At 48.6% G+C, this 26938-nt stretch overlaps 1 protein-coding gene across 1 annotated transcript in view; it reads right to left on the bottom strand.

The window, feature by feature from the left end:
* Irak2 (interleukin 1 receptor associated kinase 2) overlaps positions 1 to 26938 on the bottom strand; it is a 52819-nt gene that overhangs the window by 6571 nt on the left and 19310 nt on the right. The window contains exons 3-10 of the mRNA XM_050148433.1: positions 20971 to 21114; positions 15851 to 15957; positions 12780 to 12980; positions 12628 to 12692; positions 10394 to 10508; positions 9587 to 9696; positions 7193 to 7388; positions 3209 to 3271 (exon numbers count right to left, since the gene is read on the bottom strand). Of these exons, the coding sequence (XP_050004390.1) occupies positions 3209 to 3271; positions 7193 to 7388; positions 9587 to 9696; positions 10394 to 10508; positions 12628 to 12692; positions 12780 to 12980; positions 15851 to 15957; positions 20971 to 21114 (1001 nt within the window). The remainder of the gene's footprint in view (positions 1 to 3208; positions 3272 to 7192; positions 7389 to 9586; positions 9697 to 10393; positions 10509 to 12627; positions 12693 to 12779; positions 12981 to 15850; positions 15958 to 20970; positions 21115 to 26938) is intronic.

Raw genomic sequence — 26938 nt, 5'->3', positions numbered from 1 at the left:
CTCCTATGCAGCTGGAGTCACAGGTGGCTGTGAGCCACCGGCCATGGGTGCTGGGATCTGAACTCGGGTCCTCTGGAAGAGTCACCAGTGCTCTTAGCTGCCATCTCTACAGTGTCATAAATTAATCGCATTAACATGTACACGGATCCTTTTTGCTTCTGCTGGTACCAAAGTGCCTGTAAATCTCTCAGTGATAGGGGACAAAAAGCTGCAGGCCCTGAAGGTCACCCTTGACTGCGGAAATTGAAGTCACAGGCACTGCGAATTGGAAGCAACTTCTTCAAGAGAACCAAAATGAAGGCGAGAACTGGGAGCCCAGGTGGAGGGGCTGGAAGCACCCACAGGAGCAAAACAGAACCATAAGAAGCTGAGACGCCTTTTCCAAAAGGCATTTGACACATCTCACCAAGAAAGATGTGAAAAGAAAAAGCTAAAATAAAAACTATGAGAGGTTGCTGCTCAGGACTAATGGCAAAGAGTGCGAGGAATGACGTCACTGCAAAGGAGCAGGAGGAAGAATCAGCAGTGACAGCGGGGGAACGCAAGCTCATTTAGCAGGCCAGGGCGGCAGCTCAGTTGGTACACTGCTCACGCAGCAGGCTCAAAGCCAGATAAAGAGGGAATAGAACGTGGCAGGGGTGGCACACACGCCTTTAATCCCAGCACTCAGGAGGCAGAGGCAGGCGGATCTCTGTGAGTTCGAGGGCAGCCTGGTCTACAAGAGCTAGTTCCAGGAGAGGCTCCAAAGCTACAAAGAAACCCTGTCTTGAAAAATCAAACAAACAAAAAGAAAAAGAAAAGGGAATGGTGGTGTGTGCCTTTTCTAACACTGAGTAAGTGGAGGCAAGAGAATCAGGAGTTCAAAGTCAACCTCTACATTTGTCTTAGTGTATGCTTATTATTGTTACTGCACATAACACTGCTCATATGCACATATTTATAATTACATATTTTAAGATACACAGCATTCTAAAGCTGGGTGTGATTACATACACCTAAACCCAGCACTCTATAGAGACTGAGGAAGAGGTCTGTAAATTTAGGGACAGCCTGAGCTACATAGTGAGGCTTGATTTGGCTGCCTAGCATGCACCCCTTACCAAGTCTCTGTCCCTTGGACCATTCTAGTCACTTACTCTGTGTGAGGGTGTCAGGTCCCCTGGAACTGGAGTTACAGACAGCTGTGAGCTGCCATGTGGGTGCTGGGAATTGAAACTGGGTCCTTTGAAAGAGCATTTTGAGTTTTTTTTTTAAGATTTGTTTATTATGTGTACAATGTTCTACCTGCATGTACCTCTGCAGGCCAGACAAGAGCACCAGATCTCATTACAGATGGTTGTGAGCCACCATATGGTTGCTGGGAATTGAACTCAGGACCTCTGGAAGAGCAGTCAGTGCTTTTAACCACCTGAGCCATCTCTCCAGCCCCTTAAACTGATTTTTTGGGGGGGGGGGTGTTTGAGACAGGGTTTCTCTGTAGCTTTGGAGCCTGTCCTGGAACTAGCTCTTATAGACCAGGCTGACCTCGAACTCACAGAGATCCACCTGCCTCTGCCTCCCAATTATTGGGATTAAAGGCATGCGCTACCACAGCCCACAGTTTGAGTTCTTAACCACTGAGCTATCTCTCCAGCCTGTTTGTAGCCTTTTCAATAAAATGCATCCATTCAATGTAAATGTAACTAGCCACTTTATACAACTTTTTTTTTTTTTTTTGGTTTTTTGAGACAGGGTTTCTCTGTGGCTTTGGAGCCTGTCCTGGAACTAGCTCTGTAGACCAGGCTGGTCTCGAACTCACAGAGATCCGCCTGCCTCTGCCTCCCGAGTGCTGGGATTAAAGGCGTGCGCCACCACCTCCCGGCTTATAAAACCTTTCATACAGACTCAGAAACCAGTTCTGACAGAAGACCAGCCATGGGATGTGAAGTTTGCTTCAAAGGCAAAGCAAGGGCTGGGAATGTAGTTCAGGGGTCAAGCCCTTGCCTAGTGTTTGTGATGCCCGCATCTGTTCCCCAGCACCATGGCTTTAAAAAACTAAGGTATGGTGTCACAGGCCTGTGGCTCCTGCTACGCAGAAGGCTAAGGCAGGAGGATTGCTTGAGCCCAGGAATTCAAAGCCAGCCTGGGCGATAGAACAAGATTTTATCTCAGAGGGAGAAAAAAAGTAAAATAAAAAAGTAAGCCCCACTGTGCCTCCATTTTCCCAGCCACCAACAAGATGGTTTCAGGATCTGAGACCACAACATGCCTGACACCATCAGAGATTCAGTACCTGGAAGGAAAGACCACTAAGGCCAACATGGCACTTGTGACACTCACACAGTTCCTTATGTAAGCACCACCTCTTCACTGTTTATCTTTGGGGAAATGCGGTGCCATTCAAGGAGGGGGAAATCAGCACAGCTGAAGCAGTGAGTGGTTTACAGAGAGAGACAAGGCATCCAGAAGCTATTCACGGAGCCCCACCTCCTGACCCTCCAGGGAAGAGAGGTCTCATCTGGAGCCAGCAGTGACGCCACAGTGTGGGGAGCCCTGACAAAGCATTCTTGACAGAAGACTCAACCATGAACCCAGGAAGGTCTCAAGAGCCAACTCCCACCGGGCGATGGTGGCGCATGCCTTTAATCCCGGCACTCGGGAGGCAGAGGCAGGCGGATCTCTGTGAGTTCGAGACCAGCCTGGTCTACAAGAGCTAGTTCCAGGGCAGGCTCCAAAACCACAGAGAAACCCTGTCTCGAAAAACAAAACAAAACAAAAAAAGAGCCAACTCCCAGGAAATTCGAAGGAAAACTAGAAAAAGCAGTGAGTGGAAGTCAAGCAAAACGGCACGGCCCACAGTCTGCATGGGATGAACAACGACAGCTACAGCCAAAGAAAAGGAAGGCAGGCTGTGACGGAAGACGCTCACTAGCAGGGCTGCAGCTGAGTGCGTGGCACACGCCTTTAATCCCACAACTGAGAGACGCTGGAGGCACGAAGATCTCCAAGGATTCAAAGACAGCCTAGGCTCCAATGTAAGACCTCCCCTTACCCTGGGGGGGGGGGAGAAGAAAAAAGAAAGAAAGAAAGAAAAAGAACAAAGCTAGGGATAGAATGTGGTTCGGCAGCTGTGCACACATAGGCAGGGTCAGCAAGGCCCTGCTGCCCACATGGAGGACGTGTGCCCAACGACACCAGCCAACCGACCAGACATGATTGGATGTCTTACCAGGTAAACTGGACTGCGGTCCTTGTCCATCGCAGGGATACCGGTGAGAACCTCAGCTAATACCTGGATAGGCCAGAACACAGAGTCAGTGTGAGCTTGCTATGCCCGTAGTCAGCCGAAGATTTAGGCAATGGCAGAGGCTTCTGTTTTGTTTTATTATTATCATGACATTTATTTATCAACAGTGTATGGGTGTGTATTGGTTTTTGTATGCCATGGCACTTGTGTAAAGGTTAAAGAGCAACTGTGGGCGCTGGTTCTCTCCTTCCACTACGTGGGTCCCACTGGGACCTGGCTGCCAGTACCTTTATCCACTCAGCCATCCTGACCCATCTTTTGTTTCTGAGACAGGGTCTTCTGTAGCCCAGGCAGCCATGAACTTACTCTGTAGCTGAGGACAACCTCGAGCTCCTGATCCTCCTGCCTCACCAACATGATTCGTTTTCTACTTAATTCTCTCACAAAGAAGCACAGCCCTGAGCAGGTGCAAGGCGACACCCAAGTGGAAAACTGGGATCCATGTCCGTGTGAAGAGCAAGCCTGCCTTTCACAGGATTCTCGGCAACGTAAAGACACAGGCGTGCACACAATAAGTGAGCTCAGGGCTGGGAACTGAAACCTGGGCCCTGACTCTGCACCTGCCACATGTGGTAGAACAGCTGTGCTACAGAGTGAACAGCTGGCCTATGTCAAGCTTCTCCCGCACCCTTCCGCAGCAGTTAGAGTAGACACTGGCCACTAAGGCGACCCTGCTCCTAGTGCAATGAGGAGCACACTGGAAGTGGCCAGCAGAGGGCAGCACAGCGTGCCACAACAGGAGGGGGAGTGGATCAGCTGACAGGAAACAATCCAAGAGACCGGACAACGCCTTCTCTGTCTCAGCCCTGTGGTTCTGGAAGGAACAGTCCCTGACAAGGGTCACTTAGTGGCCATAAAAATGCTGAGATACTGATGCCAGCCTGATCTACAGAGTGAGTTCCAGTACAGCCAAAGCTACCCAAACAAACAACCCCCCACAAAAAAAAATAATAAAAATAAATAAAATAGGGGCTGGAGAGATGGCTCAGCAGTTAAGAGCACTGCGTGCTCTTCCAAAGGTTCTGAGTTCAATTCCCAGCAACCACATGGTGGCTCACAACCATCTGTAATGAGGTCTGGTGCCCTCTTCTGGCCTGCAGGCATACAAGCAGACAGAATACTGTATGTATAATAAATAAATAAATAAATAAATAAATAAATAAATAAATAAATAAATAAAGAAACATTTATTATAAAAAAAAATAAATAAATAAATAAATAAATAAAATAAAATAAAAACCCACTAAGACAGAGCGGGCAAGATGAGGCAGTGGCAGGCAGGCCAGATCATTGATTTTGATCCCAAAAGGAGTCAGAAGAGAAGCAGCAACTCCAATAGTTGTTTTCTGACCCATCATGCACTGTGGCATGTGCACACCTGCGCATGTTTGCACACATACACGCGCGCGCACGCGCACGCACACACACAAACACACACTAGTACTACAATACCCATTTATACACAGCATCTCGTTACCCATTACTCTCTTTTTAAGTCTCACTTAATTAATTAATTAATTATTTATCTGAGACAGTCTCTCTGTTCAGGTGGAAATTCCACCCCAAGCACCCTCCCCTGGGAGCTGCCTCAGTCCAGACTCCACCCCTGAGAAAGCCCACCAAATGATGACCCCTCCCCAGAGATGCTCAAGATCCTCCCAAAGGGTAATTAAACTGTGCCCCCCTCCAAGAGAAAAAAACACATGGTTTTCCAGTCTTCCTTCCCCATCTCCTCTCTAGGGGGGCTGGAAAGCCATCCAGAAGCGTTAGTATCCATTAAACCTGGGCTTTTCCTAATTCGGTTTGATTTGGTTTGATTCAATGAAAAGTTTCTGCACCCTGATGAGCCCCTCCGCCGACACAATGATCCGAATCAGATCACTCTCTATCTGCACCACTAACCCCATTTTACAGAAGGTGAAACTGAGGTCCAGACATGGAGTAGGCAGGAGTTACATGACTGAAATTTTACTGGATTAGGCCATACTGCCTGGTGCCTAAAAGGTCTGCCCTACTGGTTTGTTCTGACTTGCTTTTTTCTTTTTCCTTTTGTTTGATTCTGTTTTGTTTGTTTTGAGATAGCCTTCCTAAATTGCCTAGGCTCTCTTGGAAGTTCCCCTGTCTCTCCTACCAGAGAGCCACTGATTCTTCAAGTAGGGTGGCTTGCCTCACTGAAGTGCTCACAGGGAATTGCAGGGGGTTGTGGAGAGGATGGGAGGCAGCCGAGAGGCCAGCCTGGGCCAGCCAGAAGCTGAATCTCATACACAGAGGTCCAGCTGAGAGTTTGGGCTTCAGGGGCAGATGTGGACAGAGAGGAGACTGTGGTCAAGAAGAGGAAGTACAAAGTTCAAGACAGGGAGGAGGACAGAGGCAAAGGCCTGCATGCAGAGGTCAGAGTGTGGCTGCAGGCAAACAGACTTGGTTTCTCAGACAGCATTACCAAGCAAATTCTGTGGAACACCACGGCAGACAGACACACCAAGAAATCGAGGTTCCACTGCCAAGTAAGCTGGGAAAGCCTGCGTAGCATTTTCTGGTGAGTTCACAACCCAGGTCACGGGGTCACCCAGGTCATATGGTCACCATCCTGTTAAAAGCTCCTCTTAACTATAATGAAAAACTTACTTGGCTTTTAACAGTATCTCCCAAACCTACATGTCCACTAAGCCCTTTGAACGCTCTCATCCTGCAGACGTGGAGAGGAGTCAGTGTCCTCAAGACAAACTGAGCAGACCACCAGGCTGGGTGGGCCCTGAGCACCTGGGACCTGGTCATGAGGCAGGAAGTACACAGGAGAGGCGGCTGGACACTGACTACAGAGGTGACTATGACAGGAATGATAAATGCGTGTTGGAAAGATGCGTTGAGCTGGGTGGGGAGGCACTCGCCTTTAATCCCTGCACTGGGAGGCCGAGGTAGGTGGATCTCTGACGCAAGAAATGTTGGCTAAGCCAGCAGTGTGGATGGGAATCAAAAAGTTGAGCGATAATATCTGCAGCCACTAGATGCACCAACTATATACAGCTTCTGTCTACACCTTTTTTACTTTAAGGGTTTTTCAGACAAGGTCAAATTGACCAAGAACTTAACTATGTAGCCTAGGCTAGCCTGAAACTAGAAGCTATCTTCCAGCCTCCATCCCCTAAATGCTGGGATTATGGGTGTGCACGCCTCACCCAGCTATGGAAACCCTTTACAAACATGAATATCACTCATAATTCAGAAGCCATACAAAATAGACCATGAAAGTTGGACCAGTGGCACACACCTATAGTTCCAGCTTCTGAAAAAAGGCTGAGGCAGGAGGATTATAAATTAGTAGCTAGCCTGGGCTATAGAGTGAGACCTCGTTGCAATAACAACAACAACAAAAATAACTTACGAGAATATGGCTTAGTGGTAGAGCACATATCTAGCATGACTGAGGGCCTGGGAGTTTTATCTCCAGCACCAAAAAAAGGAGAGTGAAAAATTGGGGCACACTTGGGGCATAGCTCAGTCAGTGAAATGGTCATTTTGCAAATATAAGGACCTGTGTTCGGATCCCGAGAAACCACATAAAAATGCCAGGTGTTGAGGCATGCACTTGTAATCCCAGCACTGGGGAAGACAAAGACAGGAGGGTCCCCGGGGTTCACTGGCCACTGTCTAGCTTAACTGGTGAGCGACAACCCAGAACCAAAGGAGGTTGATAGTACCTGAGGACACCTGACCTACAGGCCCACCCCCCCACACATCTCATCCCACCCCACACATATCTGCACACCCATAAACTAAAAAACAACTAAAACAAAAGATGTAAAAAGATGCCGCAGTAGTAGGCTTGGTCTCAGATCTGGCCTAGAGTCACAGTCTGGCTGCCTCGACTGCACCTCCACGCAAGCCCCATGCAGAGAAGACCCTTACAATTCCACAGCTGAAGGTGTCCACTTGCTTGGTCAGCTGCCCCACCCTGATGAAGCTTTCAGGCAGATAAGCAGTCGAGGCCTGGAACAGGTGGGTCTTCATGACGGTGTATTTGGTCTTTTTATCGGCAGGACATGGGGGAGCCACCGGGTGAGCCAGCTTGGGGATAAGATGTTGGTCCAGCAAAACGTTGGCACTGTGGGAAAGCAAGTGAAGAAAGCCTTTGAACTTTGGGACGAAGAGGTTGCCATGGAGACACTCTGGCCAAACAATTTAGCAGTGATCAGTGTCAGTCCCGCAAGGTGTGGGGGGGGGGGGGGGAGGTTAGTCACAGAAGACCCTCAACATAAAACCACCAGCGATAGGACCTTGGAAACCCACTCACTCCACTAAGTGGGAATAGACTTGAACATTAGCCTAGTTGCCCCAGGAATGTAGCCAGAGAGATGCAGACTCCCACCCCCCACAGATGTCAGCCCTGGCCAGTACAGCCGGCCAGCCCACTGCTCATGCTGGCTTAGACTCTTCGAAGCTGTTCCCATGACAAACCCTGGCCTCCTTTCCACTCACTCTGCTCAGGTGGTAGGGAAAGTACCCACTTTTACATTTCAAAGAGAAGTGAAAATCTCCTTTGACCTGGTTCTACTTGGAGGGAGCTAATTCGGAGAAAGAGCTCCCCAGGGAGTGGAGACCAAAGGCTAAGTTTCGGGCACAGAACTAACCTTAGCAGTGCTTTATTGCATTTATTTGGTGGGAGGGAACACACACTCCATCTTTCAAGGGGAGCTCAGAGGGACAACTTGCTGGAGTTGGCTCTCCTTCCGCCATATAGAGTAAATTCTGGGATCAAATTTCAGCTTGGCAGCAAGCATCTCTACCTGCTGACCCATCTCACTGGCCCACCAAACAGTATTTGAAAATGAAGATAGCAGACCAGGCACAGTGGTACTTTACCTCTAAACCCAATGCTCAGGAAACTGAGACAGCTACAAGTTCAAGAGTTCAAGGCCAGCCTAGGCTACACAGGAGTTACAGGCCAGCTCTGCTCTGCAGCAAGACTTTGTCTCAATAAGTCAAAAAGAAAAAAAAATGTTTTTAAAATCTTTTTTATAGTGGCCAGCAACTCCAATATCTACTATTAGGAGCACTTCAGTAAACATGGGCAAGAATAAGAAATCATGACAAACCATGGATGCCTTGTAACATGGGGAGACACCTCCCGTGATCAAATAAGGGGAGAAAGGAGAGGAGGAACTGGGAGTCAGGGAACCTCCTAGGCATGAGGAGTTGTGTGAGAAGAAAGCAAGAAGTTGCAGGTGAGTCAGGATGTAGATGGGGGGCAGAGCACACGGGGCATGTTCAATACTGAGTGCAGGGGCTGGTGAGATGGCTCAGTGGTTAAGAGCACTGACTGCTCCTCCAGAGGACCCGGGTTCAATTCCCAGCAGCCACATGGCAGGTCGCAGCTGTCTGTAACTCCAGTTCAAGAGAATCTGACATCGTTATACCAATGCACATGAAATAAAGTCAAATAAAAATTAAAAAAAAAATACTGAGTGCAATCCCCAACACACACACACACTCACTCACACACACACAAGCAAGAAGTCAGCAGACCTGCCAAGTCTGGCAATGGGTCCATGGCCAGCTCTCATGCCCATCTCAGCATAGGCGCCATCAGATGAAATTCAGGAGAGGAGAGCATCTTCAAGTTGGCATGTGCCATGTGGGAGGAACCTTGGTGAACCAGCTGCAAGGCCTATCTATGGTCATGGGGTGGCTGGTTCTCCTAAATGTTTTGTGCGCTTCTGGAATCTCTCCCACACCACTTCCTCTTGGACATCCAAGACACCTCTGGCCTCATGAATCACCATGCACTGGTACACACAGTTTTCCACGTCCTTCTCACGGTCACAGCCCAGCCCACCTCGCAGGACAACTGCAGGCGGCCTTGTGTCAGATCTTGCTGCCTCCCTGTCTCATTAACTCGTCATTTGCAGCCTGTCTGCAGAGTACCATGAGGCAGGGGTGAGCTGGCTTCAAGTGAGCTGAACACTCCCTGTAACCAAAGTGCTGGGGACAAGAAGCCTCCCTGACAAGACCCATCATCAACAGACACAGGCAAGGTGGGTACTGAGAAAAGCTTAAACGGGGAGCTCAGATCCTGAGGCTGGCAAAGCTCCCAGCTGGAGTGTGAACATTTAGGGTGCTGTGGCCTGCAGGGACACTGGCTCAGAAAGACAGCAGACATAGCGGCAGGTTCACATGCTGGGTGGGAACAGAGAGCACCCCTCAGAAGTACTGGCTTTTGAGAGCCTAAGGAGAGAGCTAAGAGGCTGGCCTCGTTCTCGAAGGCAGGGCTGGGGGGGGGGGGGGTAGGCAGGCCTAGCTTACCTCTTGACATTGCTATGGATGATGTCCAGGCTATGCAGGTATTCAACAGCCAGAAGCAGCCCTGAGCAGATGCTGGCACGCTGGGGCCAGGGCAGCAGGTCTGAGTCACCCTGAGAAAAAGGCAAGGAACAGAAAGGGTCACTCCTGCACCATTCATTCTAAAGTCCTTAGAAGCCACCCTTGGTCACAGGGCTCAGTCAGCATGAGGTACTGGTTTGAAGTGATGGTATTTTTGTTGAATACATTGACTTGTAAATCCAAGTTCAGACACCTGTGAACTATGTGGCTTTGGGAAAGAGAGACAAGGCCTCTGAGCCTCCGCTGCCTCCGGTGAAACAGACGTGAAGGGTTGGAAGTAAGCTCAGGGGTGGAGCACTTGCCTTGAATGTACAGTGTCTAGATTTGATCTTGGCACCAAAAGGAGGAGGAAGAGGAGGAAGAAGCAGCTGGGGATGTAGCTCAGTGATAGACTGTCCGCTACCATCCACAAAGTCCTGGGTTTGATTCCCCAGCATTGCATAAAACAGACATGGTAGCATATGCCTGCAATCCTAGCTCTCCGGAAATAAAGGCAGGAGGATCAGAAGTTCAAGGTCATAGCATGTTTGAAGCTAGCCTGTCTCCTGGTGACCCTGTCTCAAAAACTTACCATAAATAAAAATTAAAATAAAGGATGCATTGATATTTGTATTGAGAATTGTATAAGTGTTCAAGAAAGGTAACAAACACACTTCTAAGTCCTTCCGACCCCTAGGCAGGAGACATCTGCTCCATTATCTGACCACAACCCATGACCCAGTTATTTACCTTAGTCTGGAGTCTGTCCTGCAGAGAGCCATTTGCCATGTAGGGGTAGATGAGGCTGTGGAACCGTCTTCCAGTGCAGAAGCCCAGCAGAGGTAAGACATTGGGGTGGCAGCATCTGAACCCAGCACCCAGGCATGTACAGTCAGGCATCAAAGAGCAAGATTCAAAGGCAGACCCTCCCGTCCCATCCCAGGCCACCAGCCGCATCCCAGGTGCCGCAGGCTCTGATCCCAGATAGCCTCACCCTACTTCCCTGCTACGCAGTCTGGCCCCATCCCCACTCCACTTCTGGAAACGAGTTTAAGGATGAAGAACTTGCTAGAGGCCACTGCAACTGCCTCCGGTTGGTTTAACTTGGGGATTCCCCGTGTCTGAGTCATCTCTCTCCTCCTGGCTTTTCTCAGGACTCCAACCACACCTCAGGCTCCACATGTGAACCATCCACATGTCTATCTGAGCAAAGGACGCTTCTTTCCTGCCTCCCAGAAACCTCTGGCCTCATGAATCACCATGCACTGCTACACACAGTTTTCCATGTCCTCCTCACGGTCACAGCCCAGCGCACTTCGCAGGACAACTGCAGGCGGCCTTGTGCCAGATCTTGCTGCCTTCCTGTCTCATTAACTCGTCATTTGCAGCCTGTCTGCAGAGTACCATGAGGCAGGGGTCACCTGGCCTCAAGTGAGCTGAGCACTCCCTGTAACCTGGGAAAGCCTGGGCTACTAAACCAACAACGAAGGAGTAACCACCAATCCAGGAAAGCACAGAGTTGAAGAAAGGGCATAACTACATATCTGGTTTCCACAAAATGAGTGCATACATGTTACACGTGTGTATGGTCTTTCATATGCATGATGGGAGAAATATCTAGCTGGGTGTGATGGTGTAAGACTTTAATCCCAGCACTCAGAAGGAGAGGCAGGAGGATCTCTGTGAGTTGAGGCTAGCCTGATCTACATAGTGAGTTCCAGGGCAGCCAGAGCTATATAATAATACCTTATCTCAAAGTAAACAAGCAAGCAAGCAAGGAAGGAAGGAAGGAAGGAAGGAAGGAAGGAAGGAAGGAAGGAGAGAGGGAGGGAAGGAGGGAGGGCAAAGGAGGGAGGACCCAGATGGGATTACAAATTCTAAACCTGATGAAGTAATTAGTGAAGGCCTGTCCCAGTATGAAAAGAGGGCTGAGAATACAGTTCAGGAGCAAGCTGCAGAGCATATGGAAAGTCCTAGAAACAAATGCCACCAAACCCAAATATAACAACAAATAAAAATCACTAAACTTGCTGGGTGGTAGTGGCACATGCCTTCAATCCCAGCACTTGGGCAGCAGAGGCAGACGGATCTCTGTGAGTTTGAGGTCTATATAATGAGTTCCAGATCAACCAGGCTACATAACAAAACCTAATCTCAAGAAATAAAACATAAAAACCATTCTTTGCTCTCAGGTTGTATGACACACAGAGGCAGACTTAGTTCTATGGGTTCCCAAGTGTCTAGAGAGCTATGGTTCTAAGATCAGTTTGCCATCAGACTCTCAGTCCATCTGCCAGTTTCAAAATGGGACAGGAAAGATCTCTTCATACATGGAAAGAGCTGGAACAAGCCAAGGTTTCTTGAGAATTCTAACCCAAGCATACATGTGCTGTTTAAGAAGAGCGTGGAAGGCTCACACTCTAGCTCTGCTACTTACTGGTTGTGTAGTCTTGAACCAAACACTGAACCTCACTGGGCCCCAACTTCTGCACCTACCAGCTGTGGCCCTGGATAGCTGTGGCTCTGTGTTGTAGAGTTCTGATGGACATGGAACGAGCTTGTCTATGCTGTGCCCTGAGGATGGGCCCCAGAGTTTGTATGTTGGGAACTTATCTCCAGATTTATAGTCAAAGGTATCTGGACGCAGGGTGCTTAGGAGTAACTAGCGTTAGGTGAGGTCATGGGTTAGGGCTACACAAGAAGAGGAGGAGTGACCCTCAGTCTCACAGCATAGTCTCACAGGGTGATGGCCACTATTGCCACACACTGCGTGAAACCTCACCGAACGCCCTCCAACTTCCCAGTTCCTAGAACCATGAATAAACAAACTTGTACTTTAGACACCACCCTGTCTGTGACACTAGGTGACAGCAACAGAAAATGACCCAAAACAATAAAGGCAGTGCTAACCACTGCCTGGCACACAGGAGGCACTGTTTTCCCGCTGTCATCATCAGGCCAGGGGTTCTGCACGGGAAACCTACCTGAGGCAAAGCTGCATCTCTGCCTGCAGGAACCTGTCCATGGACCCTGGACTCGAGCCGGCCACCTATGGGAAAAGACACAGCCCCTGAAGATCCATCCGGCTTTAGCCCCAGGGCTCCACCCACCCTCCCTACAGACACCCTCAGCTCACCTCCCTGAGCTTCTTGAAAGCAAAGGCCACACCATGCCTTTGCCCCTGGTAGATATCAGCAAAGGTCCCCTCGCTGATTCGGTGGCTTTGGTCAAAGTCCTCCGTTGCTTGGATGACATCTGCCTCACTCCAGAAAAACCTGTCTCCGGGCAAACTCAAAAGTTTTTCCTGCTTGGGGACAGACGTGGAAGTGCTGCAGACCTGGGGATTGAGAGAGGAGAGCGGGTGACGTGTTGTGGGGTATTTGTTTAACGATGCAAAGATGTGCTACATTCTTTTATGTTGCATTTGTGTCACTCTGTGAAGCTGTGTTACTTTGCCTGTCCAAAACACCTGATTGGCCTAATAAAGAGCTGAACAGCCAATAGCTAGGCAGGAGAGAGAAACAGCTGGGGCTGCCAGGTAGTGAATAAATAGGAGAAATCCAAGCTCATAAAGAGAAGAGGGAGGAGCAAGGAAAGGAAGATGCTGGGAGCCAGCCACCCAGCCACACAGCCAGGCATGGAGTAAGAAGGAAAAAAAGGATATAGAGACTAAAGAAAGGTAAAAAGCTCAGAGGCAAAATGTAGAAGAAGAGAAACAGGATACTTCAAGTTAGGTTAGAAAAGCTGGCTATGAGCTGGGCAGTGGTGGCACACGCCTTTAATCCCAGCACTAAGGAGGCAGAGGCAGGCGGATCTCTGTGAGTTCGAGGCCAGCCTGGTCTACAAGAGCTAGTTCCAGGACAGGCTCCAGAGCTACAGAGAAACCCTGTCTTGGAAAAAAAAAAAAAGAAAAGAAAAGCTGGCTAGAAACAAGTCAAGCTAAGACCAGGCATTCATAAGCAGAAGTCTCCATGTATTTATTTGGGAGCTGGGTGGTGGACCCCCAAAGAGTAAAAAAAAAAAGCTCCAATGATCACCCTGGGAACTGGCTTTCCATGCTCCCCAGAGGGACCCTGGAATACCAAGAAGCTTTCATCTTGTTACCAGTGGTAACAAAGACTCCATAGGCCTGCCCTTACACCTGCCAGTGCGAATGTTCAAATAACCACACAGTTCTCTAAGTGGAGCTAGAGACTAAGCCTGGCACTATGGAAGACCAGAAACAGAAGTCAGGCTTCTGTGACCTCCCTTTTCACACACAGGTGCACAGAAACTTATCTTTTTGAAGTTACATTTGCCTTTATCGGTAGTTCTCGGGAATTGGAGGCTATTAAAGATGAACGGGTCTCCTGCTGGTTAGATACACGAGGATTTGTCAAAAAATGGGAGTGGGGCTGGAAAGACGGCTCATTGGGGCAAGCGTCTGGAAAAGCCTGGTGAGCTGAGTTCAATCCCCAGGGCATAAATGATGAACTCCTGAAAGTCGTCCTCTAACTCCGTACGTGTGCCATGTCGTGTATATGCCCTCACATGCATACACATACCTACTACAACATACATACATAGAGAATAAAATTGTAAAGATGACGTGCAAAAATCAAAAGAAGAAAAGAAAACCAAATAGAAATTTTTTTTTTCTTTTTTTCTGAGACAAAGTTTCACTATGTAGCCCTGACTGGCCTGGACACACTATGTAGACCAGGCTGGCCTCAAATATTCAGAGACCTGCACGCCTTTCCTCCTCATGCTGGGATTAAAGGTCCTCGATGATCCAAGCATCTCTGAAAATAATTAACTAAGTCACGGGAGATGTTCATTAACCAGCCCCAGGAACTGCCACTTTCCTGCCCAGGTACCAAACCCATAATTTCTCAAGAATATGGATTTTTAAAATACCTTTTTCTTTTTAACAGGGTTTCACTCTGTAACTCTAGTTGGCCTGGAACTCACTATACAGACCAGGCTGGCCTCGGACTCACAGAGGTCTGCCTGCCTCTGCCTCCCGAGTACTGGGCTTAAAGGCAAGAGTTACCACTCTTGACTTAAATGATATTTTCAGATCAGAAGAAAAATCTGGGCATGGTAGTTCCTGCCTATGATCGCGGCGTTTGGAACTCTAAGGCAGGGGGATCACAAACTCAAATCCAGACTGAGGTTCACAGTGAGAAATTGTCTCAAAAATAAATATGGGCGGGGATAGAGCCCTTTGGCAGAGTGCTTGCCGGACATGCACAGGCCCTGACTTCCATCCTTGGCGCACAGAAACTGGGTGTGGGGGCACAAGACTGCTGTCCACTAACTTGGGAGGGGAAGGCAGTAGGATCCAAAGTTCAAGGGTATCCTCAGCTACACAGTGAGTCTGAAGTCAGCCTGAGCTACATGGAACCCTGCCCCAAAGAGTAGCAACCTGTTTCCTTTTTCTTTTTCTCCCTTGGCTGGGGTGGAACCCAGGGCTATAACACCGAGCAGCACCCCAAGCCAAGGCTTTCATTTCTAACCCAGTGTGAATTCCAGTCATCTTACTATCAATACAGTCACAAGACTACCTGGGAGTGTTAGCAAATGAGGGTGAAAGTGCCCACGGGAATAAAGCCATAGCACATTCTGGAACCAAGTCAAAGTGCAGGACCGCTCTGACTGTTGCTCGACTCCGACAAGAAAGTGGGAAAGGCTGGTGGTTGTAAACCAGTTCCTGTAACTGCACACGTCAGCTCCTGCTTACAAGGGGCCACGGCAAACAGAGGTCCTGCTGGACTTGTAGTGCAGGCCTGTCCTCCAGGCTGCCCCTCCAGAGCCTGAGACAGGGAGATCACAAGTTCAAGACCTGTCTGTGAACCTTAGTAAAAGCCTGTCTCAAAACATAACAAAAACGGACGGTGCTTATAGTTCAGTGGTTGAATGCAAAGGGCCCTCAGTTCAAATCGCCACTTTGGCAAACATGAGTCCTGGCCTATGCTGGGACTCAGTGTTAGGGTGCTTCATTAGGCCCTGAATTACACCCCAAAGAACAAACCCCACCAAGCCCCCATGCTCAGAGCAGCAGAGGACCCTCATCTCACCGATGACTATACTTAGTCTCAGAAGCTTGCAGAGAATGGGTCTCCCTTGTCCTCCCTGCCACACTTGTCTCAGGGAATGAAGAAACTGCGTTTCTGAGAGAACCACAAGCCAGGACCCAACTGGGATAGAAGTCAAGGGTGGGTTTACCTTAGACTGGGGAGAGTCGGCTTGGTCAGTTTTCAAGGAACAAGGGGCATCCTCCTTGGATGGAAGCTGGTGTGAGGTCTGCTGCTGGACTCCAGTCAAGGTGGTCCCTGGAAAGGATGACAGGGTCAGCACCCTGCCTGGGACTCACCCCGAAGCCACTCCTTTCAATCGGTGTTGTCACCCCCGACACCATGTGCCAGCCGACAAGCTCCTTGGCTGTCAGTGCTTTTAAGCCTGGTGACATCTTACAACATGAGCAATTTACCATCTCTAATGACAGGAAGAGACGGGGAAGCAGGAGGTGCCACAAGCAACCCAGGTCACAGGATGCGGGATGCGCCTGTGCTGTCCCACTGCCTGGCCAAGAACAGCCGAGGACCTCCTGCCTCTGAAAATGGTCTGACAGTTACTCTAGGCCTTAGCCAAAGCTGGTTGCTCCAACGTTGCAAATGAGACTTTGGGTGATTACCCAGTTGTCTCTGTCATTTATTGCACATTTTGGAAGTTTCTTGATTGCATTTCCTATCTATTCAAGTAATATTATTTCCCTTCTCAGATATACAATGGGGTTGAAGACTAGATAGTTGTAGTTACTTTCCTTTCATGACTTGGCCAAGCCATTTCTAATACAAGACTTAGACTCCTTAGGATAGAATAATTATCGAAACATTTAGCATATATTTCTTGCTTGATATTGTTTATGCTGGTTGTAATTCTAATTTTTGTACTCCATATTTGTTCTTATTGTGTATAGCTTTGTATTAGGCTTAGAATTAGACAAAAGGGGAAGGTGCTGCAGGAACTCCTTCAGTCAATAGCCTTTAAGATACTATCCCACTTGGGCTGGAGAGATGGCTTAGAGGTTAAGCCTGCTCTTCCAAAGGTCCCGAGTTCAATTCCCAGCAACCACATGGTGACTCACAACCATCTGTAATGAGGTCTGGTGCCCTCTTCTGGCCTGCAGGTATTCATGGAAGGAATGCTGTATACATAATAAATAAATAAAAAAAGAAAAAAAAAGATACTATCCCACTTGGGCATGGCCTCTCTCTCTCTCTTTCTCTCTTTCTGCTGCTGGATTCGGTTCCTGTTCCCTACTCGTGCAGAGGGCTGTGACTTGTGAGTCTACCCCTAAATAAAGAACCTTTATTATACTCAATTCTGAACTATTGTGGGCCTACTTTACAGCGTCCGTCTACACCCCAGTGCCAAAATCAAAGGTGTGTGTCACCACTGCCCAGCAGGGATTTCCCAGTCTTCAAAGTTTTCAAAGACTTGTGTAAGGCTTCCCCAGATGGAGGAGCAAGGCACAGCAACACAGCAGATGAAGCAGCCATGGACACACCCCACAACACATACAACACGCACACGACACATACACAACACACACACGACATACACACACTGTTACCACACACACAAACCTTACCCCGCCCCACACATCACACACACACACTGCACCACAAACACCACACATAGCCGCCACAGCTGACTCAATGAGAGCCTAAGTGTGTGACTTTCAGTCTGCTGAACGCTGCGCAGGTTCACGGAAGGGCAGGGACACACTGAGGGCCCATTCATCTCTACAGAAAAGCCTCCCAAACACAACCCTGAGTGCCTGAACTTTTCCTCTATAATAAAAACTTCCTCCAACACTGGCTTCCCTGGGTAGCACACGGTCCTGGAATCCGGGGCTTTCCCAGGGGTGACAGGCATCTGTGATACGTGGAAAGAATGACTCGTGTTTCCAACTACAAATACTCAAGAGTAACTTCCTTCTCTGTGGGAGGGACTGCAGGGACAGGCTCAGTGACCCAGGGCACTCAGGAAAGCGAGCCATACGAAGGCTGGCAGTGAAGGGACAGAGGGGCACCTGTGACCTCTCCATTCTCCCCCACCTCCCCGCTCACGGGTCTGAATCCCATTAATTGGAATTTCAGGCCACATGTCTTCTCCCCTTCCTTCAGTACCTTCAGTCACAGGGTAAAGTCCAGACTCCACGACCTAAGGTAAACTGTCCTGTCCCGTCCCGGGTGGTCCATGTTCCCATTTGTACCTCCATCCCCCATGTCTGCCTCTCTCTCTTCCTTTTTGAGACAGGGTCTCACTATGCAGCCCTGGTCTGGAACGAGCTATAAAAACTGTAGAGGGCAACGAGACACAGCACACAGATCAACAGACTGTGAGGCTCCCAGCCCCAACAGATGCATCTACATCACAGCTCCATCTACAGCCCAGGACCTTTGTGGAAGAGGGGACAGAAAGACTGTACGAACTAAAATACCAGAGAGTCAGCTGTGAAACAGCCTCTCATATAAATGACTGTATAAATAAGATTTGAATAATGGCAACATCAGTAGATATTCTAATGCAGAAAGGGAGCCGCTCACAGGGTCACACCCTGGGATGACTAACTAACTACAGGCTTCTGACTAAGAGAGGGAGGATTAGCCTCCAAGCCCCCAAATTGGTTGCATTATGCAAATTGGTCAGCCCTGATAACCACATACACACAAACAGCAAAAGTGGACAGCAGGTTGCATTTATATATTCATATGTACATATGCGTGTGTGTGTGTCTGTGTGTGACAATAATTGTAAACGACATTATCAATGGGAGAGTTAGGTGAGACAGAAGGAGTTGGAGGGAGGGGACTTGGGGAAGGACAGGGAAGAGAGAAATGATGTGATTATATTTTATTAAAATGTATAAAATTTTAAAGAAATTCATTTAAAAAAGACTGTAGAGGGCGCTGTAGATCCTTGTGCTCACTCTGCCTCTCACCTGCCTCCTCGTGACCTGGATCACACTAGATCTTCCCCTAAGCCCCTAAGCTATAGAACCCATTCTTTTTTGTTTCTTTCTCTCTTTGTTTTGGTTTTTGAAACAGGGTTTCTCTGTATAGTCCTGGTTGCCCTGGAGCTCACTCTGTAGACCAGGCTGGCCTCGAACTAGGAGACCCGCCTGCCTCTGCCTCCCAAGGGCTGGGATTAAAGGCGTGTGCCAACCCCACCCAGCTAGAATCCATGCGTGGCACTGTGATCTGTGTCCTTTTGCCTGCCCAGAAACGAACTGTTCTCTCCCAGTCATTAGAATGCACAGCCCGAGTAATAACTGACACAGCCCCTGTGATGACTAAAGACATTGAGTTCTGAGTCAGGCATCCCTTGAGGACCACTGGCCTTTGCTCTGAGATGCCTGGGGCCTCCCAGGGGGCTGTAGGTGAGATAAGAATAGAATACTGGGAGGGGGGAGGGGGGACTGGAGAGATAGCTCAGTGGTTAGGAGCACTGACTGCTCTGCCAGACCACCTGGGTTCAGTTCCCAGCATCTACATCCCAGCTCAGTTCTGGGGAATCTGACGCTCTCACACCAGTGCACGTAAAATTAAGTAAATTGGATAATGGGCTGTGAGGAATTAACAGCTGCTTGGCTTCTGTAAAATTCCCTCTGGCTATGGGAAAGGGAGGAAATGGTCCTTTTATTACTACACAGAGGGAAAGAAATGAACAGCTAGCGGTAAGAATAAACGCACTTAACCTGAATTTGAACTGAGTCTAAGTCTCAGGTTTCTCCCAGTGGATCTGAACAAAACAAATCCACTCTTATGGAAGAGGTCACAGTACTTTGCAAAAGAGTTTCAATAGAGTCATGCTTTAGGCTTTATTGTGATAATGATCACCAGGAAACTTTCTACCAAAGTTGAACTGTATTTAAATATGCCTAAAATAAACTGTCCAAGGTCAGACTCTGGAAGCTTGAACCAACACTGGCTACTCATTCGTGCCTAGTGCAGACGCAGATGTTACTTGGCCAGCTCTGGTGTTTGTAGACCCTGCCCACCAGCACACACACACACACACACACACACACACACACACACACACACGAAACCCAGTGGATCTGGAATTTGCATTCATCCTCCAGCCTCTGCTTCCCCAGTTCATCCCAGGCTGGGATGGCAGGCAGACACGGACACATCCAGCTGATTCTCTGCAATAGGATGTAATAGGTTCTGTTCGTACCCATTTTACAGACGGAGGAACTGAGTAATGAAGCGGCTGAGTGAATCCAAGCACAGGGGGGTTGGCCTCAGGCCCAAGCCCCCTAAGAGTGACTTCTCCCAGAAGGGTTGGCTGGCTTCAGGTCCCTCAGTGAGCTGCGTTCCATAGGTCTGGGATCTTAAGCTATAAGTCACAGGCTATAGGAGTAGAGAAGCGAGCCCTGGAGAAGTCACCACTGGCTGTCCTCCTGGCATCTGATTGATTGTCCCTCAGCTCTAGCCTGGGCACAAGAGGCTGGACACATGTGTAACGTGCTCTGCAAGGCTCTGGGGCTGCAGTGCACGTATACAGTACGAGAGACAGGAGTGCTCTAATCCCAGGATTTAAGTCACCTTGAACAAATCCTTATTATTTTCTTCTGATGAAAATGGTAAGGGCCAGGGGCTGGGGCAGCTCAGTGGTAAAGCTTGCATGCCTAACGCCCAGGGTTCCATCCTCAGCTCCCCTCCTCCCCAGAAATGTACTTATTTATTTACTTAACACATTTAGAGATGGGGGGTTTTGGTGCTGAGGATTGAAGGCAGGCCCTGTGCATGCCAAGCATGCCTTGGGCCACAAGGATCCTACCCTCAACCTCCTGAGGAAAGCTGGGTCACGGGTATGCACTTTCCACTCAGAATAGGGTTGATCTCAAACGATCCTCCTGCCTCAGACTCTCAATTAGCTCAGTTACAGGCACGCCTGGATGTTTCTCCTTTTCTAATTCACTTGCACAGTGTGTTTTGATGCATGCACACATGCGCGCGCACACACACACACACACACACACACACACCAAAAGAAAAAAATAACCCATGAATACCTGTGGGGCCGCAAAGAATGACTCAACAATTAAGAACATGGGCTGTTCTTGCAGAGGACCTGGGTTTGATTCCCAGAACCCACACAGTGGTGCACACGATCCCTAACACCAGTTCCAGGGGATCTGACACCCTCTTCTCCTCTCCATGGGCACTATATGCAAGCAGTCCATATACATACACGCAAGTGAAATACCCATACACATAAAATAAAAATAAACCTAAAACCCAGAAGAGGAAGAGAAAGGAGAGCACCTGTGCCCAGAATGGAGCCTGGCTTCACAGGCTGGCCCTTTTCCTGTTCGTCCTTGAGGTTTCTTCCAGGAATAGCCACAGGGCCTGGCTTCACGGCCTCTGGGAAGGCTGGAGGAGGAGGTGTGCTCTCAGGAACCGGCTTCCCTGGAACAAGGTAAAGTAGACACTGTTATGTTCCATGACTAGGGGAGCTATCGGAGAGGCGGGTCTGGAAGTCAGGAACTTTGGCTCTGATATTCTGGACCTCTCTCTCTCTCTCTCTCTCTCTCTCTCTCTCTCTCTCTCTCTCTCTCTCTCTCTCTCACACACACACACACACACACACACACACACCCTCTGACACAATTAGTTAGGTTACTTCAGAAAAGTCACTTTCTATCTGTGAGCCTCCTATAAGAAGGAGACCTGGAGACCACTGGGGCTAAGAGATGGCTCAGCAGTAAGAACACTTTCTGCTCTTACAAAGGACTTGGATTCTGTTCCCAGCAGCCCCCATGGCAGCTTACAACTCTCTGTAACTCCAGTTCCAGGGCATCCGGCATCTTCTGATTCCCGTGAGCACCAGACAGGCACACGGTACACATTCATGCAAGTAAACACTCATACACATAAAATAAATCGGGACTGGCGAGATGCCTCAGTGGTTAAGAGCACGGGCAATCTTTAGGAGACTCAAGTTTGATTCCCAGCACCCACATGATAATTCAGAAACATCTGTAACTATAGTTCCAGGGGATACAGCACCCTCTTCTGGCCTGGGCAGTTACCATGCATGTGGGTGGTACATATGCAGGCAAAACCCTCACATATGTAAAATGCAATAAATAAATTTTTAAAAATAAATTAATTAAAACCAAACGGAGGCCATGAAGATAATGCCTGCTTGCCTCCTTCCTGGGACCGCTGTGAGCAGGCTGAGAGTCCAGGTGTAGGGCTTTGGCAAGGGCTGCACAGTTTACTGAATGAGTAAACAAGTCGAAGGCAGCCACCTGGGAGCTAGGTGTGGCTCAGCGGGAGAGCACTCGCCTAGCACGCAGGAGAAGGAGTCCCTGGAGCCACAGGTACCAAAGTCCTGACAGGCCAGCCGTTTCACTTCCCCACTTCCTACATGCGAATCCTACAGAGCAGCTTTATTTAGAGAGAGCCGCTGGGCCAGGCCCCACCCGGCACATACACACAACTGAACAGTTCATCTCTAAACAACTTGGGAATTTGCTGAGGCTCACACAAAGCCCTGGCTTATAGGGCTGGCTGCAGAAGTCACCTGCCTTCCTGAGTCTCAGTCTCACTTCTAATTAGCATGAGTTTGGGAAACTCGGAAGATGTTAGGAGCTCATGCAGGTGCCAGCTCACGTTCAGATTCTCAAAGCGGGTCTGTCAAACAGCGTTCTCCTCTCTTCCACTAGTGCCCAGGCTTACCCTTCCTGCCCACACTGCTGCCAGCTCAGCTGTCCTTCCCTTATCACCAGGTAGCAAAAGACGGAAAAATGGATCCACTCTGGCCCCATCACATCCCGCTGCTTCAAGGGAAGCACTATGGCTCCTCAGCACTGGGATTAACGTTTAAATTCCTTAGTCTGAATTCTCCAATGTTACCGCTTCAGAGAAAATCCAAATTATAAGAGATGTGGACTTAACTCAGAGGTGGTAGAGCACTTGACTAGTGTGTGTGAGGGCAAAGAAACGAGGCCACAGTCCTGTGCCCAGGGTCCTTGGATCGCTATTGGTTTGCGGTAATATGTGTGTGAAACAATGAAAACGCCACCCCCGTCTGTCTTCCTCGGGCACTGTATGCAGGTGGTGCACGCACACAGCCATAGGCAAAACACTAAAACAAGCCCGGCATGGTTACGTTTGCTTTTAACGCCAGCACTGGGGAAGCAGAGGAGCTCTGTGAGTTCTAGGCCAGCCAGGGCTACGCAATGATACCTTGTTGCAAAACAAGCAACAAATCTTGGGAACTGGAAAGATGGCTTAGTGTAAGAGAGTGTGAGGACCAGAATTAGGTTACCAGCACCCTAACTCGAGCTACAGAGATCTGATATCTCTGGCCTCTGAGGGCACCTGCACTCATATGCATGTGTGTGCTCTCTCTCACACACACACATACACACACACGAAAGCCCAGTGACAGCTGACTACTTACTTGGTCTCTCAACAGCATCAGGCCGAGCTAGAGTCAAAGCCCAGCATCATTTGTTCCCAGTAATAAATGGAGTCTCTCGAAACAAAGCATCTCTGTGGAAGTCGTTTTGCAAACCCAAGCTTTGGTATTACCACGGATAACATCTAAGTTCACCTGGCACTGTGCTTTCCTGGACGCTGGCAGGCATACTTAACCTCCACAGCCATCTCTGGCAGTCAACAGAATTACCTGCGTGCACGCAGCATTTACTTTTAAAAATATCTGCTGGTGGCGCCGAGGATGGAAGCCAAGCCCTCAAATATGCCGGGCAAGCCCTCTGTCACTGAGCTGTACCCCAGCACGACCCCACAAACTTTAATCATCTCTAAGCCAAGCGTGTTGCATCCTCTTTGTACTCCCAGAACTTGGGAGGCTGAATTTGGAGATGCAGAGTTCAAATCCAACCAGAGCAATGTAGTGAGCTTGTTTCATAATAAAGAGGGGGAGCAATCTAGGAGGATAACTCCTTGGGCGAGGGCTCATTTGGAAAGTGAGTGGTCCTGGACTTGATCCCCAATAGCAAAACCACCACTGTCTGTGACCACACTCCAGTCTGAGTCCCATCAGAGAAGGCCAGGGTCCTGAACAAAAGCACAATGAGGTCACTGGGAAGTTCCAGGAATTTGGGACAACAAAGGCTAAATGGGGATCGGAGTGACTTTTCCCTGAGTTTCCTGTATCATACATGACACATCCCTATTAATATTTTTAATTATATTTACTTCTTTAGCCATGTGTGTACATGTACAGCGGTCAGAGAACAACTTTTGGGAACTGATTCTTTTCTTACACTATATAGGTTCCAGAGGCCAAACTTAAGTCATAAAGTGGCAACCAGCACCCTTACCCACATTACCCTCGGTTCACTGGCTCACATTCTCTTTTAAATAAGCTTGTCTTAGGCCCGGCATGATGGCACATACCTTTAATTCTAGTACTCAGGAGCCCGAGGCAGGAGGATCTCTGTGAGGCCAGCCTGATCTATATAGCAAGTTCCAGGACTAAACAGAGAAACCCTGCCTCAAAAAGCTAAAAATAAAATAATATAAATATAAATATAAAGCCAATCTTATGAAAGCAGAAGCAAGCACCAGCTCCATCCTGCCCCAGTCGAGATCACTCTGGACCACTTCCCAGAGGATGGAGGAAGTTGGGTACGGTGATGCAGCAGGCCTGCAATCCTGGCATCAAGAGGTGTAAGATAAGTAGGAGTTTTAGGATAGTCTGTTCTATACAGTTAGATCCTGCCTAAAGATAAAAACAAAAAACCAAGAAGAAAGCATGGGGAGGCTGGAGATACAGTGCAACAGTGAGTATCTGCCCATCATGTGTGATGCCCTGGTTCAGTCCCATGCACAGGGTGGTAGTGAGACTGACCAGAGAGCGAGAGCGAGAATATGAATAAGAGGAGAAGAGTGTAAATTACTTCACTCAAACAACTGCCTGGCATAGTGGCACACACCTTTAATCCCAGCATTCTGGGAGCAGAGGCAAGTGGATCTCTATGAGTTCGAGACAGACCAGCCTGGTCTCCATAGCCAGTTCCAGGACAGACAAAATGGCATAGCAAGAACCTGTCTCAAGCCGGGCGATGGTGGCGCACGCCTTTAATCCTAGCACTTGGGAGGCAGAGGCAGGAAGATCTCTGTGAGTTTGAGGCCAGCCTGGTCTACAAGAGCTAGTTCCAGGATAGATAAGATGGCATAGCAAGAACCTGAGGTCTCAAACACACACACACACACACACACACACACACACACACACACACACACTAACAAAGTCAAGAGTCAGAGATGGACAGGAGTGAAGTTTCAACCGCCTCCAGCTGGATGGGCAGCTTAGAACAAGAACATCATTGCCTTTCATGTTCATCTGAAGCCACTGTCTCAGGCTGACCTTTGATAAGTGGAATCTTGGGACCCTGGGTTAAGCACAGCTCAGGGGAAAACAGTTCCATTATACTAAAACCCTGCCCATTTTGCCCATTGCCACAGTCCAGTCTGACTGGTTTCTTTTGTCACATTGTCCAGAACCTGGCATTGTTCCTTCCTGGTCATTAGGAAATGTGTTTTGGTTTGGTTACTATGTTGTTATTTGGGCTAGAGGTTTTTGTGTTTCCTTTTGTTTGTTTGGTCTTTGAGAAAGGGTCTCTTGTAGCCCAGGTTGGCTTCAAACCAAGATTAAGAGTGAACTCCCAATCGTTATGCCTCTGCTCCTAAGTGCTGGGATTGAGGAACAACTTTTGTTGAGTCATGCCACCTGAAATGTAGGCTCTAAGTCAGCCACCTCCCCATAACTGCCTATCCACAAAGTCTGTGCCTTGTAGCCCAGGCTAGCTTTGAAGCCCAGGAAGGGAGCACACAGTCTTTGTAACAAAATGTCAACAAAAGCCATTTGCTGAGGTGACTGCCAATTCATGAGCGCGCCTGTCACAAAGCTGCCCAACCAGGGGGTGACCAAAAGCAGATGTCCCCGGGAAGCAGGCTGGTCCACACACGGCTTACCCAGCCTCTACTGGTTGCTACTGTCTTTCTTGTGTTGTTCCTTCCTCCCCCAGACAGCCTAGAGTGCCATAGTCCTCAGAGGACATACAGGCAGCACCTCATGACCAGTATGTGAAGCAGAAGGACAGAGGTGCCTGGTGTCTCCGTGGTAAAGAACCCTCAACCATGACTCGGGGCTGAAGCCATGTCCACAATAGTGGGAAATGATACCCAAAGGACCATCCGTGCCCACGTTGCACTTGGGCCCAGTATATAATGCATCTTTTCTTTTACATTTTGTATTTATCAATGTGTACACACACAGTGTGCATATACCAGCATGTGAGTGTGTGTGTGTGTGTGTGTGTGTGTGTGTGAATATGGACAAACATGTACTCCAGAGCTTGTATAGAGTTTGAGACAAAGTCTCTTTGTTGTTTTTGTGCCATGTATACCAGACTAGCTAACCTGAGGGCCTCCAAGAATTCCCCTTTCTCCATCTCTCCCATCTCTCTTAGGGGCACTGGAAATGTAGACACTGGTGCCAGTGTCTGGCTTTTACATAGGTTCTGGGGATTTGAACTCAGGTCCTCAGGCTTGCAAGAAGTGCTTTCATACACTGAACCATCTCCCCAGCTAGAGGTATTTTTGTGACAGCAGCCTGGTTGAGCTTCATCAATAGCATGGAGGTCGCCAGGCGGTGGTGGCGCACGCCTTTAATCCCGGCACTTGGGAGGCAGAGGCAGGCGGATCTCTGTGAGTTCCTTCGAGGCCAGCCTGGTCTGCAAGAGCTAGTGCCAGGACAGACTCCAAAGCTACAGAAAAGCCCCGTCTCAAAAAAGAAAACAAAACAACAAAAAACAAACAAACAAACAAAAAAAAAACGCAGAGAAACCCTGTCTCGGAACAACAATAAAAATAGCATGGAAATCAAAGGTCATTCTGTCCATGCTTAACCTCTGGCTCCTATCCCCGGGGACTTTGTTCTTTCCTTTGTTGCTGGTAATGGAACTAAGGCCTGGCACTAAGACACTGAGTTATAGCCCAGCCCCTGTAACCTTTTTGTTTAGCACAAACCTGTGTCTCTCTGTGCAGGCACATCTGGTGTGGACATCAAGGGCCCTGGGGTTCATGGCTGACTTTTACAAGCTCCACCCAGAAGGCACACAAAAGCTTCATTTACTGTTTTCTTTTTTTTTTAATGGGTTCTTTTTTTTTTTAAATTTTCAGCAGTCCCTTCACCTTTCTTTTCTTTCTTTTTTTAAAATATTTATTTATTTATTATGTATACAATATTCTG

This window comes from Alexandromys fortis, unplaced genomic scaffold, assembly GCF_014885135.2.
Source record: "Alexandromys fortis isolate MF-2015 unplaced genomic scaffold, M_Fortis_MF-2015_v1.1 scaffold_59, whole genome shotgun sequence".
NCBI lineage: Eukaryota > Metazoa > Chordata > Mammalia > Rodentia > Cricetidae > Alexandromys > Alexandromys fortis.
The sequence above is the reverse complement of the archived record's forward strand: the minus strand, read 5'-3'. Positions and strand labels throughout refer to the sequence as shown.